We start from the raw sequence: 15,209 nt of genomic DNA, 5'->3' as shown, positions 1-15,209 counted from the left end.
CATGATTCTGAGTCGATATCAAGTAGTAATTTCCGCCGCAAAAGTATGGATCGGAAAATAAGTAAAAAAAAAAATACTAAAATTTTCATGAATTTTGCGACGGAAAATTCCACTTGATATTAACCCAGAATCGTGGTCTGAATCATCCCCCTGAGTATTCGTTACGATGTCACTAGCACACTGAATAGTTACATATCTATCTGCCTATGTTTATGCTTTGTTCGTTTATGGTTTAGACTTTTTGGCGGGAACGGAACGGTTGCTTTCTTCATTGAATAATCTAAATAATCAATACGAAGTGGTGTTTTGTGATTAATGATCGCATTAAGTTAGTCGGAAAACATTCGTGACAGTGTTATATTATATCGGAATATTCAATAATATCGGAATATTCAATAAACAAAGTGTACTTATCTATTTTCGCTTCGTGCCAACAAGCCGCTTTGTAACTCGAATGTTTATGCGGACTTTTGAGTTAATTCGTTTGGGGTTCGGAGTAGGAGTCTGCTCCGAGAGTGGGGTTTCATCATTCATCGTCATCACCTTTCATCATTTCATTAATCATCATAGACATGGCTGTATGGGCATAGTTCCCTTTGCCTTGCTCTTCGGGGAAAACCAAAACAAAAAAATAACGTCTATGGTTTAATTTTTGTTTATTATTGATGTCCCACTGCAAACGCCTCTCTTTCCTTCTTCCACTCCTCCCTGTCCCCAGCTTGTTCGTGCCACCGTTTCAAAAAGTGGTCTAACTCGTCGCGCCATCTTTTTCGTGGCCTTCCCCGACGTCAGACAGCATTCAAGGAAACCACTCTGTAGCTTTTTTGGTCCAGAGGTCATCGGGCATTCGGGCAACAGTAATTTTTGTTAAGTATTAAAGTTTTTGCTCGCCACACAATGTACGTAATGTTGTTTGCGGTAATCAAATGTATATTACTTTATTAAGGTGATCAGTATAATGTTAATGTTGTAATGTAACGGGTTGACGTTCGTGTATATTGAATTATATTTTTGAGCATTCAACTTTGTTTTTTTTTCACTAAGTTTCCATCAGTCCATACGATCCCGACTACTGTAACCATAGAGGCGGCCAATCAGCCCACGACAACAAATACTTCAGAACTCCGCCGACCCCGCCGGCGTGGTCGACGATTTCCCTCATTCAGCGCTTATTTCTTGGGGATGTGCTCATAAACAAGCGGCAAAGAAAGAGGGTAGACAGATATGTCTGCCCGTAGAAAATTATGGATCTACCTACTCCACTCCAATCTCATCAGTCATCCCGTGATCATGGCACTTGCAACAGTGTCGAAATATCGGGAGTCTCATATCCCCATTTAAACGCGGTAAGAACCCGTTATTATGTGCTTTAATTATGATAATAAACGCGTAAACTTAAAACAATGTAATGTAGGTTTACTCACAATGTTTTCCTTCACCGCTGAGAACGTGACAATAATTTATGATCCAAACATGAATTCGAAAACAAATACAACAATCATTGGTTAAAGCCTGTGTTGGATTCGAACCTGCGACCTCAGAGTGAGAGAGACAAAGAACGACACATTTTTATTATCAAATCGTTCTTAAAATTACGATCACAGTTAAAAAATTCTTCCAGGGCCGCACTATATTGAGCTTGATAACCTCCCCTCCTCCCTTCACCCCTCTCGTCCTTTCTCCTCTATCCCTTTCTCTTTAGGACCATCATTGGCTGTTGTATTTTGAAGGCATCTTTCAGTTCCTGAAAAAAAAAAAAACGTCTTTTTAAGTATACATAAGTGAATTGCCAATGAAGGCAAGCCAGAGATGAGTCCTGCGGCCCCCGCTGGGGTCCACTCCGGCCGGTCAGTGAAGGCAAGCCGGAGACGGAGGGCCTGACCGACTCTCGGGGGATCTCAGCTCCATGGTGTCATCACTCACCACCTCGCCACAAGCTGGCCTGCGGAGACTGACTGCATTGTTAAATTCACCAGGGGACGATGGGGTCTTCACTTCCCTACGCCTTTATTATTATGTTTGTCGTTTCCACATCTCGGGCCTATGGAGTCCCGGACTTTTGGAAGGCGTGCGTGGGGCCGAAGCCAACACGTAGAGGCCCCTTAAGACATTTTTTTATTAATAGCCCTCAATGTCCCACTGCAGGGCAAAGGCCTCTCTCAACTTAATCTAAATTTATTAATTGAGAGGAGGCCTGTGCCGGACAGTGGGACGCATATAGGCTGTTTATGTTATGTATAGTCATGAGCAATATAACCCACTTTAGGACTCTGTCGCACTAACATATTTGACATTTAGTGAGACGTACAGTTCAATTTGTCAAAAAAGTTAATGTGACATGGTACCAAAGTGTATACATATTAATTCTCGTGACCGTATGTATGTGTGTGTAAGCAAATGGAATTATAAAGTCTCTGCTTACACCGGTGGGAAATAGGCGTGAGTTTATGCATGTACTGTAGACGACAGGTCGACATGGCAATTCTTGGCAAGACGACAGGTTGAGCGAGATTATAATCGATAAACGCGGTCGATACGGACTCGTGCGACACTAAGACTAAGACGCCGCGGGGACTGTGCGGGTGTGCGGGGCGACCCCGCCTCCGCGGCTCACCTCATGCCCCGATTGCCATGTCGACCTGTCGTCAACTATTATGTATGTGTAAACTCACCTGCCATCGTTCCATATCGATGGAGACGATGAACTGGTTCTCGTCGGAGATGTCTCGCTGGTCGCGCTGCTTGGTCGACAGCGGCGTGATGAACGGGAGGCCATACTCTTCATCTGGTGGAAACAATTGAGTCGTGTACAGTCATGAGTAATATCATGTACCCACTTTATAACCCTGTCGCACTATCATCACTTACATATTATAAAACAAAGTCGCTTTTTCTGTCCCTATATCCCTATGTACGCTTAAAACTTTAAAACTACGCAACGGATTTTGATGCGGTTTTTTTTAATAGATAGAGTGATTCAAGAGGAAGGTTTGTATGTATAATAATATCTATTAAATAGTGGAGAAATACTGTTATTTTTGAGGTTTTTAATGAGATATCGTAAATAATTTCATTTTTTCCTCAGCATTGCACCCGAGCGAAGCCGTGGCGGGTCGCTAGTATTTGACAAAGAAAGAAAGGAAAACATGAAACAGTAGGACTAGGGCCCTGTGCTGGGAGGTTTTCTGGCCACGTCTTTCCCTCAGCGATACAGCTTCCGATGTGGTAGTAGTTTCACATAATATGTAATTTAATTTTTGACGTTCAAAAAGCGTAAGCCAATTTTGAAGAATAAATAGCTTTTATTTTTTCTTTAATTTGGCAAAAAGTTAATGTGACATGGTATCAAAGTGTGTATATATTAGTACTCGTGACCGTACAAGGTATAATATAAATTATGAAATTCTGATTACTAAATAAAGCCAATCTAAAACTAACGAAAAACATTTCCTTTTTTTCTATTTAGCTTATTTATGAATTTTAATCAAGAGAAAATTTATAATAAGTCATCATCATCATCAGCCCATTAACGTCCCTACTGCAGGGACACGGGCCTTCCCTATGGATGGATACGAGTAGGGAGATCGGGCCTTAAACCACCACGCGGGCCCCGTGCGGATTCGTGGTTATTAACGACTGCTAATGCAGCCGGGACCAACGGCTTAACGTGCCTTCCGAAGCACGGAGGAGCTAGAGATGATTTTTTTTTGTGGTCACCCGTCCTATGACCGGCCTTCGCGAAAGTTGCTTAACTTCGACAATCGTAGACCGAGCGCGTTTACCGCTGCGCCACCGAGCTCCCGATAATAAGTGTTAGTATAACTAACCTAATTGTACGCTGATGAGTCCGTCCCTGACGAGGAAGGAGACATGGTATATGTTCTCCACGGTCCTGGCGAAGCTGTGCGGGTCCATCACCACGTGGAAGTAGCTGAGCGGCCGCTCGCCGCCCTGCCGCCACAGCGACGTTATGAACTTCTTTACCATGACCACCGTCTCCGACGCCTGGTCGGTCTTCTCTAATCTGAAAAGGGCATAACATAAAGTCACGATCATATCTCAAAAAAAAACATAATCTCACGACTATATCTCAAAAATAAACATAATCTCACAACTATATTCCAAAAAACATAACATAAGTTCACAAACATATGCCATCTCACGTCTTATCAACAAAAAAAAACATAATCTCAAGACTATATTCCAAAAAAAAAAAAATCTCACGACTATATATAAAAAAAAAAACAATCTCACGACTATATCCTCTTAACGCCGAGATTTCCAGACACAATAGATAAACAATGGGTTTTGGATTTTAAATGAACATTCGGTCTTACGACTATATTCCAAAAAACATAAGTTCACGAACCTATGCCAATATAACATGAGCATTGAGGTGTATAATAAGCTCCCTAACTCTCTAAAGTTATTAAACGGCAAAATATTCAAAACCGCTCTAACAAAATGGATAAGTAATTTAGGGTTCTATAGTGTAGGAGAGTTTTTAGACTATAAAGATAAATAATTGCCTATATTGTTATTAACTTATTATTAGTTATTAACCGTTGACTTTTCTTTTTTAAATTTTAATTTTGACCTGTTATAACATGACACGATATTTTGGAAATGTAAATTTAAATGTTGTTGATTTTAGGAAGTTTTATGTTTTGAGTGCATGCCAATTGTTTCAAGCTTTTGTATTATACTTTTTATTGTAAATTAATATTTGCACGCCTGCAAGCAGGCTGAATACACTAAGGACATACATATTACTTATTAAGACCATTGCACTGTGTTCATGCAAATAAACGTTCTATCTATCTATCTATAAAAATAACAGCAAAAGCCCACAACTAGAAGTATCTCAAAAAAAAAACAACATAAGCTCAACACCCCTCTGACTACCCCAATTGGGATAAAGTAACGACTCACGACCATATCTTCTCTTCTGTCGTGTGGATTGTGAGGTGGATTACCAACCCCATCAACTCTGGTGTCGTGCTTCGGAAGGCACGTTAAGCCGTTGGTCCCGGTTATAAGTTACTGATGTAATCATAATTAAAACACATAATAACGGGTTCTTACCGCGTTTAAAGCAGGGATATGAGACTCCCTCCCTCCTTCCTCCCTGCTTTAAACGCGGTAAGAACCCGTTATTACGTGTTTTAATTACTGATGTAAGTTAGTAGTCGTTACATGAGTCATGTCAGGGGCCTATGGCGGCTCAGTAATATCCTTGACGACCATATTAATTTACGGTACTCACTTATCAATCTTCTCTGGCGCCTTGAGCGCTGCGGCCTGTTGTCTCTCGACGCGCCTACGCGGTGCGCGCGGCCGCAGCTCTGGCGGCGTGGGCGCAAACGTGCCGTGCAAGAAAGACACAGGTGGGGCTTCTAGGGGGAGGCTGAATGTCCAGAAGTCGGGGTTTTCTTTCTGTGGGTAAGATTAGAACATCACATCATCACGTTGCTTTCATTCCTCTCGTGTGGGTTGTGAGATGGATTACCAACGTCAACCCTGGTGTCAGGGTTATTATTGAGCCGCCAAAGGCCCTGACATGGCTGATGTAACAACTACTTACTAACATCAGTAAGTAGTAACCGAGACCAACGGCCTCCCGAAGCGCATCTTACTTTCTGACAATCAGGTGATTAGCCTGTAATGTCCTAACCAAACTAGGGACCACAAAGTGATTTTTGTGATATGTCTCCTCTGGGATTCGAATCCGTGACCTCCAGATCGTGAGCACAACATCTCACTGTAACGTTACAATACAATACAATACAAATACACTTTATTGCACCAAAATAAAAAGAAATAATTACAAAAAAGTCCTTCCATTAACGTTCCTTTCATTGTATAAAGCGATGGTATGTAGCTAGCACTATTTTAAAAAAAGTTTGTATAAGTCGCTTACAATGTGTTGTGCCAGTTCATGTTTGTCGTAGATGTTGGTGTTCCCACTGATAGACTCGGAACAGCGCACCGCCAGGTCGCTGGTGGCGCGCAGCACACGCGAATCCAGGTAGCCTTCACCTGAACACAAATAATAACACATAATATAATATTAACTCTTCACCAGCCAGGTCTGCATGATAACCGCGACGCGCGCGGCGCGAATTATATCCAAGCCTTCGACCAATAGCCGTTTGACGTCCATCTACGTAGGTAGCATTCATATTGTTTATTGGTCGAAATGCTCGATATAATTCGCGCCGCGGCGCGGTTTTCATGCAGACCCAGGTTAACACAATATACAATACACATTATCTCTTCACCTGAATACGATGTACAACACATCATCTTTTCACCTAAACACAATATACAACACACATCATCTCTTCACCTGAACACAATATACATCACACATTATCTCTTCACCTGAACACAATATACAACACACATTATCTCTTCACCTGAACACAATATACAACACACATTATCTCTTCACCTGAACAGAATATACAACACACATTATCTCTTCACCTGAACACAATATACAACACACATTATCTCTTCACCTGAACAAAATATACAACACACATCATCTCTTCACCTGAACACAATATACAACACACATTATCTCTTCACCTGAACATGTGAATAAACCATAGGTTACCTGGATGTTCGGCCCGCTCCCTTATGTCGCCCTCTTCAGTGAGGGCCTTCACCTCATTCACTGCTTTCTCCATCTTCTCCATACGCCTCTCATTCTCCGCTTCATCTTCTGAAATGATACAAATATAAAAAGAGTGAGTGATATTGAACCACTGTGGTCCTTGTGTCATGGGCTTGCTTATCAAATGAACTGATTGAGAATATTGGCTCAAACTTCAATAAAAATTAGATTAAAAACAATCTGATTTGGTGCGCCAACTATGTTAGTACCTATCCTACACACACATTACACATACATAGGAACTGCCAATTTGCTTTTATTTACAACAGCATCCTCCTCGTAACATATCTTGAGCACACATGCATCTTCACCCAAAAACCCAGAATAGGACTATCCCACCTATCACCAATGGGTTCCAGGAGGCTGTTGGTACCGCCTCTCAATCGACCTAACAGGGATGCCACTCGCTTCCGTATTATAGCGTTAAAACCATCATCTAATGAAAAACATTTTCTTTTTTGTATTTAACTTATTTACGAATTTTAATCAAGAAAATCGTAATAATAAGTCTGACGTTTTATTATGTTCTCTACGACGTCACAGTGTACTTTTTCATACAAATTCCATAGTAATTTCGTTTATTGACGTTCAGTAAGGAGTAACTAATTTGACTAGCTGGAAACTGGCATATTCTTTTCCTGGTACCAGAGTTGCACCAACTCTTGATTTATTTTTACTATAGACTATTGCTACTATATAATTTTGTATAGACTTTAATAGTGTTTTAGTGCAATTTTCACAGACATAAGACTACTAACATCTTATGGACAATCTTAGTCTGAAATAAAATATTTTTATTTTTTACATAACATAACATAAACTGCCTATATACGTCCCACTGCTGGGCACAGGCCTCCCCTCAATCAACCGGAGGGGGTATGGAGCATACTCCACCAAGCTGCTCCACTGCGGGTTGGTGGAGGTGTTTTTACGGCTAATAGCCGGGACCAACGGCTTAACGTGCCCTCCGAAGCACGGAATCATCTTACTTTTATTTTTTATTTTATTTTTTTATTATAAGATAGATTAATAATTCATTTTAATTTTTTATGTTAATAATTATTGTTTGTTTTAGTCTAACAGAAATTCTTGCGAAGAACGTACCTCTGACTACCTCGACTAGTAATATAGTCAGTATTGTAAACGCTCGTATAATGTTATGTGAGTGATATTTGTAGAGAAATTATTAGAGAGAGAGGTTTTAATTTTTTATTATACGCAGTTGCAATAGAATATGTTAAGGGATGTTGTAAAAGTCGATATGTAGGTATTATGACTCCAACATGATAGATCTATCTAAATGGGCAATGAGTTGTTGGACAAGCTACTAGTTAACTTTTAATGACTTGATTTTGCCTATTCTAATAAACAGGGGCATGTGTTTATGCTTGTACGTACAGCTGCAAATACGTATACCAACTGCCGGCAACAGTGCTTACCCAAAGTGGATAGATCTTCAAGTACGGCACGGTACCGCATCTTTCTGCTATGGCTGCCCATGCTGCTCCGCGATAGTTGTGTGCTATTCATTGACGACATCTTTATTGTAATTATCCAATTATTAATAAACAACGACTTATAAAGATGAAACGCATTCAGAATTAAAATCAAAACACTCGCTCGCTCACTTTTGCTCGTCTGTCAATGTTTTTTTTAATTTATTTTTCCTTTTGCCCATTTGAGGGTAGGGCTAAGATCGTAACACCATGCTGCCTAGTCTTCAGTGTAGATATTTTCTTTTAAGTTAAGAGCTTGCATTAAAATACTGAATTACATTTGAGAAAATCATCCCGCCAAATTAAAGGAAATAAAATTGCAAATAATAAAATACATCCATTTTATACTGGCCTTCATAGATTTGATCGTATATTCAGAACGCATCGTCGCAAATTTACGTTTAGAAATCAACTATAAATACACAAAAGAATAAAGAATACTAGGTATGTATTTCACTATAGGAAGGAAGGTTTGTGATACGAAATGTCTTACTCTAAGCGCAATGCAATATGTTTTCATTTTCTAATATCTACGCTTTGTATCTACGCTATCAAGTACACACAAAATAATGCATGGGAAGCACGCTTTGTATCATATTTCTAAACGAAGTTTTGGTAATGTTGCTATTTAATAAATTATTCCCCACATGTAGGCAGTACACGTAAACAGGTTATTTTGGTTAAAAAATAATTAATGTTTTTCACTTACAATGATGGACATTCCAGGCTACGTTCCTCAAAAATAATATAGATGGTGCTGTACAGATTTTCATTCTTTGACCTTCTAATTTCATGGATAAGAGACATGCATTTTTATCATTATTTTTGGGTATAAATGATGACTTTTTATATTACACTCAGGCACAATTACATCTTCCACTCATTATTATTCTGATTAAAATAACGAGAAGCAATATAATTGGCTACTTGACAGTTTTTGGATAAGTATTTTAAAAATTACAGACGATTATTTTATACCTTTTAAAATATTTTATTTTCGGGAAAAAGCTTTACATAATAGAAAAAAACATAAAGAATGAAGAATCATTTATTTCAAATTTCGCGCGAAAACAGTTGGTCACTTGATATTTCGCTATAATATCCCGTCACATTATAACAAACAAAGAAAATTATCGTTAAATAAACTATCATATCCGTCATATTTCATATTTAATTGTTACAACTGTTAAGTAGCCAATTCTATACCTAATGTGATCCATTTATCCAAAAGCCATTCATCAAGAAAGAAATTGATCCAATTATCAAGCAACAATTATTTTTATATATTATGCTTCTGCCATTACATTGTACTTTGGAATCGTTATGTACCTGAGTAATGAGAAAATAGGTAATTAACACGTAAAGCTGTACAACGCCATCTATATTGTTTTTGGTGAACGTAGCTTGGAATGTCTCATCTCTCATTCACTTTCTTATAACTTAGATTGCTCGGATCAAAATATACTCGTTTGAGTATTTAGTCCTTAACCTTACTTTTAAACTCAAGTCAACAGTCTGAAATGACAAGGAAATGAAAAATATACTCAGAAAAATAATAAATGGGTAATTCTTTAACTTACGCTTACATCCCGAATCTGTAAAATTTGATGATGGAGTACGCGGTACCTATTAAATACAAATTGCGTGATTTTATCAAATGAAATGCAATATAAGTATTTTGTTTTGTATAATACAATGTTGTATTACATATAATTATTTTAAATACAGAAACTGACTTTAGCGTTGTAAGTGTCTTCAAGTTTGTGCAATTTGTGACTTTCGTAACATTGTGAGGTTATTTTTCGGTTTTTCTGCAATAAATAAGAAACAATGGACTCAGCGCCGGCTCAGGAGGTCACGGAGTTGCTGAAACAATGGGAGGAGCAGCACCAGACACCAAATTATGATCCCATCCCGACTTTGACGAGGTATGTCGTATATTTTTATTTTGATGAATCCGTCGAAGTTTCCACATTTGTGGTTTTGGCGTATGGTACCGGCCACCTGTAGCCCAGAAAATGAATACTGCAATGATTCTGGCGCTTCAAGGAGTCCTGCAGCCGTGGAGATTTATCCAAAGTAACCTCTTTATAAGTTTCACTTGATTTAAAACTAGTTTAAAAGTGACCTTTCAATAAGTTGTGGCCCTTATAATTTATATTATATCTATTCCAAAGGTTATTTAATCAATAAAAGACACTAATACTTATCTAGATATAATTTTTGTCAAGTTAGGATTTCATTCTGCCAAAATGACAAACAATATTCTTATGTACATAATATCTCTCAGGACGACCGGTTGCCATACAACCATAAAGTTGAAGTACATAATATCTACTATAATAATAATTTTGGAGATGTCCTTAGAAAGGTTCACTATTGTCTCCTCTGAACCGGCGTGCGTGTATGAAACGGTTGACGAATGTGGAGGAAGCAAGAGAACTGTGTCAGGATCGAAGCAAATGGAATTCCATAGTCTCTGCTTGCGCCGGTGGGACATAGGCGTGAGTTTATGTATGTATGTATGTATAATATTTACCAAGTGGACAGTCTTCCTTTAAACATGGTATATTTAGATGGCCATGACTTTATTTATGGTTATAAAGGCTGTATAAAGTTTGATGTTCATCTAAGTCATTGTAATTTTTTTTTTACATACCTACATATAAAAACACACGCCTATTTACTGACATACTTCTTTTTATTCATCAATAGTTTCATGCACACATGTCAAAATAGATCGTACTAAACCTTTTCTAAGGACATCTCCAATTTGCTCAATGTACATCCTTCTAGGTCTTCCTCTGCCAGCCCTACCATCAACCTTCGCTTTATATAGAAAGAAAGAAAGAAAGAAAGAAAGAAGCGTATATATTGCTTTCATAATCCTATTATCCTTTATGTGCTCTATGTGTTTGATTTTTTAATTTTTTTTTATTGGTTATGAAATGGGACATAATTTTAAATATAGAATACATTCTGCCGCTTATCTTGTCAGGAAGAAGAAAATGACAGGTATAACCTATAATAAAATTAGACAGTGTGTACTGGTATCAGCAACATTGTCACAGCTGTTTTTCATAATCATTTTCAACGTGCCTAAGGCACCAGAAGTGGCTGCATCTCGTCTTCTGTTTACATGTGGCTCTGCCCACCCCCTTAGGCATTGTCGGTGTGAATCTATCTATATGTGTAAATGTTATAATTACATTTATAACCCCAGATGAGTCATAGAGCAATGTTAAACAAAAAATAACCGTATTATTACTCTACTGTGATTGTTATTTGTAGGGTCATTTGCTGTTTTTCAGAATATAGTGAGAATACCATGGTTTTTTGGCAGACAGAATATGTCCCGTTCAAATTAAGATCATAGTGCAGTTATAATAAAGTTTTTACAGAAAGATGTACAGTCATGAGCAATATCATGTACCCACTTTAGAACCCTGTTGCACTATCACATTTGACATTTAATGAGACTTATGGTTTAATTTGTCAAAAAAGTTAATGTGACATGGTTTCAAAGTGTATACATGTTAGTACTCGTGACCGTAATAGAATTCACAGAACAAAAAATCTGTTCACCAGATGGCAGTAACAATGTTTTATTTTGGTAATACAAGCATGTGCTAATTTATTTTTGGAACTTATCTTCTTTAACCTATTTTCATAAAACAATTAATATTAATAATGAGCACATTGTTATATATGAGGTTTTCTGCATGGTACAGTCATGAGCAATATAATGTACCCACTTTAGGACTCTGTTGCACTAACATATTTGACATTTATAAAGACTTACAGTTCAATTTGTCAAAAAAGTTAATGTGATGTGGTACCAAAGTGTATATATATTAATGCTCATGACAGTACTATAATTATTATATTGCTATTTATTTTTTACGAAATGGCAACACAGGGTGGGATGACGTCAGCTGGGCTAGCTGTTTTGAGCACACCTGGTTTGCTTATACCATGGAAAAAACAACCTGTGACGTCATAGAAAAACGTGTCAAAATGTCGCACTTACCACGAAGCCGTACTAGGACTCTGAATAGTACTGACAATTAGTGTAGTCCTCTGTCGGGTTCCAACTAACATCAAAAATACAATATTTCAGGATAGCGGAGATAATAGAAGCGGAGACGGAGAACTTCATGAAGAAGGACCCCGATCCGTTCGACGAGCGGCACCCCTCGCGCACCGACCCCGAGTGCGCGCTCGGGCATGCGCTCAAAGTCATGTTTAAGAAGGACAACTTTATGACTAAGGTGAGGACTTAAGAGAGAAAGCAATTTAATTTTGTAATTGGATGTTTGGCGATAGGTTTGTGGCCAGCTGTGAGATGTATACAGATTGTTAGTGACATCGTAACGAATACTAAACACTAGCCATAGAGGCGGCCAATCAGCTCGCGACACCAAACATTTCAGAACCAGGATACTGACCCCGCTGGCGTGGTCGACGATTTCCCTCATTCAGCGCTTATCGCTAAAAATACCGGACCTGTCAAAACATCAGGTTAGGTAAGCGGACCCTGTGAAATCGGGATAATTCTAGGGAGATGACCATGTCACATTAACTTTTTTGACAGATTAAACCGTAAGTCTCATTAAATGTCAAATATGATAGTGCGACAGGGTTCTAAAGTGGGTACATGATATTACTCATGACTATAAATCAGCGCATATTGTTTACTCTTGCTCCTGTGTGAGGCCCAACCGGAGTACCGAATATATTTTATAATTTATCTTTGACCCAGTCAAATACCAAAGTGCTTTGGTGGGCCCCTTAACCCTTTCACAGACAGTGACCATGGATGGTCCATAATAGGTAGTATGAGAGTATGACTACTTGGAACGTCATTAGACATTCTGTCCTTGAAAGTGTTAAAGACTGCCTGTGTTCTGAATTCGCAGCTGGTGAACGACTACGTACGCGACACGTACTACTCGCGGCAGAACATCACGGGCCGCGACGTGCACAAGCTGAACGTGGCCGCGTGCCGGCTCACGCTTGACCTCATGCCCGGGCTGGAGATGAGCGTTGTTTTCCAGGTATGTAGCAATGTATACAGAGTGTTAGTGACATCGTAACGAAAACTTTGAGGGATGATTCAGGCCATGATTCTGAGTTGATATCAAGTGGAATTTTCCGTCGCAAAAGTATGGAATGGAAAATAATTAAAAAAAATAATTTAAAAAATCATGAATTTTGCGACAGAAAATTCCACTTGATTTTAACTCAGAATCATGGTCGGAATCATCCCCCTCAGTATTCCGTACTTAGTTAAGAGTCTTTTTGTAATTATTTCTTTTTATTTTGGTGCAATAAAGTAAAATTAATTATTAATTCTAAACATATTAAATTGTAGTTAAATATTACAAAAAGTCAAATAACCTAACTTAAAATTACTTAACCTAGAACCCACTCCGTGTCAAACCTGGTGCAAAAGTGCCCATGGCACTAGCAGCGTTATCGCGCTGGATTGCCACGGACAACCTCTGAGCCAAGTAAGACCCGGGGCGGGGGTCAGCAATAAAGTGTATTTGTGATTATATATATTTGTTTTAGGAAAACGAAGCTTTAATCCACCGGCTGGTGAACTGGGCCAGCAACTCGCCCGAGCCACTGCAGTGTTACGCGACAGGGCTGCTCGCCGCCGCCATGGAGGTGCAGGACATCGCCACTAACTTCAGGTGAGTGATGACGTCACTCGTAGAACTTCCTTTACTATTTGGGCGGCGCTCGGAGGAGCTCGGTGGCGCAGCGGTAAACGCGCTCGGTCTGCGATTGTTGAAGTTAAGCAACTTTCGCAAAGGCCGGTCATTGGATGGGTGATCACAAAAAAAAAAGTTTTCATCTCGAGCTCCCCCGTGCTTCGGAAGGCACGTTAAGCCGTTGGTCCCGGCTGCATTAGCAGTCGTTAACAACCACCAATCCGCACTGGGCCCGCGTGATGGTTTAAGGCCCGTTCTCTCTATCCATCGCTAGGGAAGGCCCGTGCCCCAGCAGTGGGGACGTTAATGGGCTGATGATGATGATGATTTGGGCGGCGAGGGTTTGCTGCCGCCAAAGGATGTTATCGGGGTACCGAACAGAGCATAGTACCACGCTAGTCACGAGTTGGTAGTGTGACTAGGGATCGACGATCCAACGGTGTTATGTTGGAAGTTGTATATATGCGTCTTGCTGTGTAAACTTCGATATCGCGTTTCACGACTGCTTTAAGACTGCATTATTGAATGTGGCCCCATCTGTTGCATGTGGGCGGAACTAGCTGGCCAACTAGTTGGGTCCGCCACAACTAACTTCAAGTGATTGATTACGTCTTGTCATGTGACATCATGAATGCTTGATGTTGTATGGGCTGTGAGACCAATAACCGACCTCATCAACCCTGGTGTCAGGGTTACTATTGAGCCGCCGAAGGCCCCTGACATGGTACATATAACGACTATATACCTACTTAGTTGCTGGAACCGACTGCTTAACGTGCCCTCCGACGCACGAATCATCTTACTTGCAGACAATCAGGTGATCAGCCTGAAGTGTCCTAATCAAAGCTAGGGTCAGTGACTCAGTGATCACAAAGTGGATTAGAACCTGGATTGCTGCATGAGCAATAAGGCCGCCTGTTGTGCTTTTCTGTTTATGTTGTCCATATCTCTGTATTTTGTGTCCATTGTGCTCAATAAAGTATTTTATCTATCTATCTGGAACCTCCGGAATTCATAACGAAACGAATGAGACGGGTTGGTATAACGTTTTCCATCTCTTTCGCACGTGCTTGTAAAATGTATCCGTGTAATTTTGTATTTTATTTGTTTGTTTCAGGGATCTAAATGCAATGTTAGTACCGCTAATGCTAAGGAGGCTTCATTCTCTCAGAAATAAACAACAAGAAGACAAAGTAAGTACCTATTTAACATTCTACACCCATACCCCCTCCGGTTTATTTATTTAATATTTGGGAGACCAACAGCTCTTAACAACTATAGCAAAAATATCATACTTAAAAACTAAGCCAA

General features: G+C 39.4%; 3 protein-coding genes and 1 long non-coding RNA gene across 5 annotated transcripts in view; 2 read left to right on the top strand and 2 right to left on the bottom strand.

The window, feature by feature from the left end:
• The window catches only part of LOC126378823 (coiled-coil domain-containing protein 186), an 86,832-nt gene that overhangs the window by 26,292 nt on the left and 45,331 nt on the right, over nucleotides 1-15,209 (top strand). The gene's annotated exons all lie outside the window — the stretch shown is intronic.
• Nucleotides 1-15,209, bottom strand: part of LOC126379054 (uncharacterized) — a 47,688-nt gene that overhangs the window by 9,428 nt on the left and 23,051 nt on the right. The window lies entirely within an intron of this gene.
• Nucleotides 1,561-8,316, bottom strand: LOC126378964 (non-structural maintenance of chromosomes element 4 homolog A). The gene is made up of 7 exons (XM_050027517.1): nucleotides 8,122-8,316; nucleotides 6,623-6,730; nucleotides 5,921-6,039; nucleotides 5,267-5,436; nucleotides 3,828-4,024; nucleotides 2,673-2,785; nucleotides 1,561-1,744 (listed from the first exon to the last, which is right to left on the bottom strand). Exons 1-7 carry the CDS (start codon nucleotides 8,219-8,221, stop codon nucleotides 1,685-1,687), a joined length of 867 nt encoding a protein of 288 aa, XP_049883474.1. The 5' UTR covers nucleotides 8,222-8,316; the 3' UTR covers nucleotides 1,561-1,684.
• The window catches only part of LOC126378806 (protein mahjong), a 40,106-nt gene continuing 34,660 nt past the window's right edge, over nucleotides 9,764-15,209 (top strand). For both annotated transcript variants that reach the window (XM_050027206.1, XM_050027204.1), the window contains exons 1-5: nucleotides 9,764-10,106; nucleotides 12,299-12,449; nucleotides 13,098-13,235; nucleotides 13,753-13,877; nucleotides 15,016-15,091. In XM_050027206.1, the coding sequence (XP_049883163.1) occupies nucleotides 10,009-10,106; nucleotides 12,299-12,449; nucleotides 13,098-13,235; nucleotides 13,753-13,877; nucleotides 15,016-15,091 (588 nt within the window). In that variant the 5' untranslated portion in view covers nucleotides 9,764-10,008. The remainder of the gene's footprint in view (nucleotides 10,107-12,298; nucleotides 12,450-13,097; nucleotides 13,236-13,752; nucleotides 13,878-15,015; nucleotides 15,092-15,209) is intronic.

The sequence above is a fragment of the Pectinophora gossypiella genome, chromosome 27 (assembly GCF_024362695.1).
Source record: "Pectinophora gossypiella chromosome 27, ilPecGoss1.1, whole genome shotgun sequence".
NCBI classification, from domain to species: domain Eukaryota; kingdom Metazoa; phylum Arthropoda; class Insecta; order Lepidoptera; family Gelechiidae; genus Pectinophora; species Pectinophora gossypiella.
Note: the sequence above shows the minus strand (reverse complement) of the source record. Positions and strands in the feature narration are given on the sequence as shown.